This window comes from Arachis ipaensis, chromosome B10 (genome assembly GCF_059453495.1).
Source record: "Arachis ipaensis isolate K30076 ecotype BB chromosome B10, ASM5945349v1, whole genome shotgun sequence".
NCBI classification, from domain to species: Eukaryota; Viridiplantae; Streptophyta; class Magnoliopsida; order Fabales; family Fabaceae; genus Arachis; species Arachis ipaensis.
Window position 1 is genome coordinate 101,082,311 of NC_142435.1, and position 1,776 is coordinate 101,084,086.

Genomic DNA, 1,776 nt, shown 5'->3' on the forward strand with positions numbered 1-1,776 from the left:
AAGTGGTTGACCTTGCAGCATCCCAAAGGAGTCTCCGCAACTCAAGATCCTTCCACTGTTTGTTGAAATTTTGCCACAGGTGCCATACACAGAAACGATGGTAGACCTGTGGCATGACCTCCTCCACAGCCGAAATCAACCCCTGCAATTGATGGAAAGATATAGCAGACACCAAACAACCAAAATAACCAAATATCAATAACCAATCACCCTAAATAATCAATTAGCAACCACCATAAATAATCAATTACCAATCAGCCTAAATAAGCAAACCACCTAAATAATCAAACTACTTAAATAACCAAAGACCCTAAATATTCAAACAACCTAAATAACCAAACAACCTACATAATGTATATAATAAGTGAGATCAGCAAGTTGCAATTATCCATACCAAATAAAACATAGAACCAAATAGTTTAAACAATAAACAGATATACATTTTGCTTACAATATAAACTGTCTAACCTTCTGCATATCAGAAATGAAACACCACCTGTTAGCCTTATAGTCTCCTAAATCATCGTGGAGTAACTCCAAAAACCATTTTCAGTTCTCCTTGTTTTCAATGTTGACTATAGCCCAAGCAACCACATAAATGTGGTGATTTGCATCTTGTGCGACAGCTGATAATATCTGTCTACCAATCTGCGTCTTTAGAAATGCTCCATCGAGGCCGATTAAAGGTCGACACCCAGCTTTAAACCCGTTCTTGCAACCATTCAAGCAGATGTACATTTTATCAAACATTACTTGGCCGTCAGGCAGTGGAGTAACCCCAATCTTTACAGTGGATCCCAGATTGGTCTTTAGCAGCGTTTCAGCATAATCCCTTAACAAGGCATACTGTGCTTTTTCATCCCCGTAGACAACATTTCTTGCATCAGCCAAGGCTCGGGATAATGAATTCCTATGCAATATGAGATCACACTTTGACCTAAAGTATGTTGCAGCCTCACATTGCTTGAAGTTGGGGTACTTTCTAACCTTTTTTACCAACTTACTTGCCAGCCAAGCTCTGTTTGCAGCCCTATTAGAATTCTCTCTTGGACATGTATGATTGTCATAAAAAGTCTTGATTTGCCAGCAAGAGTCTTCATGATCCCTTGAGGCGTAAACAACCCATGAGCACTCTTCCACCTGGCACACTGCCCTACACCTCATATTGTCATTCTTTACAAACTTAATCCTCCTACCCTCCTGAATGGTAAACTCTCGCACAGCATCCCTGAAGTCTTGTTTAGTATTAAAATTTATTCCCACTTGCAGTTGTAACTCACCAAATCTCTGGCCCTCATGGAAGATTAGAAATTCATCCAATTCTTCATCAGATTCCAATTCATCTTCAGAGTTAGGAGGAGTCTTCATCTCCTCCGAGTGCCAGGAGTTGGCACCATCAGATTCTGCACCCGGGTTAAGAGCATCATACATCAATCCGTTTCCTGGACTTCCTAAAAAATCAAAGTCCACCTCTACATCAGATAAGTCTGCCACAATTGCATCATCATCTTGCATAATAGTGTCTTTATACATCTTTTCCTTTCCTTTGGCCATGGCTGAGGCCTTCTGAACCTTCTTGACCTCTTCCTAATTGGTTGTGTAACCAACTCATCATCACTACTAGAGCTGGCCTCCTGCACAGGGACATAAGAGTCATCCTCCGAACTCTCTTCATCACTGCTTGATCTGGTTGCAGTTAAATCCACATGAAAAGTTTACTTCCCTTTGTTAGCACTCCAATGTCCCCTTCCCTGAGATCTTGTGATTCTTTTAGGT

General features: G+C 40.7%; 1 protein-coding gene across 1 annotated transcript; it reads right to left on the bottom strand.

The window, feature by feature from the left end:
- Window positions 1–549: 549 nt before the first annotated feature.
- On the bottom strand, window positions 550–1,554 carry LOC107620525 (uncharacterized). Its single transcript, XM_016322670.1, has one exon. It carries the CDS (start codon window positions 1,552–1,554, stop codon window positions 550–552), a length of 1,005 nt encoding a protein of 334 aa, XP_016178156.1.
- Window positions 1,555–1,776: the final 222 nt, after the last annotated feature.

Coding starts and splice junctions, on each gene's coding strand:
- LOC107620525 (XM_016322670.1), bottom strand. CDS start 1,554: ATGGCCAAAGGAAAGGAAAAGATGTATAAAGACACTATTATGCAAGAT.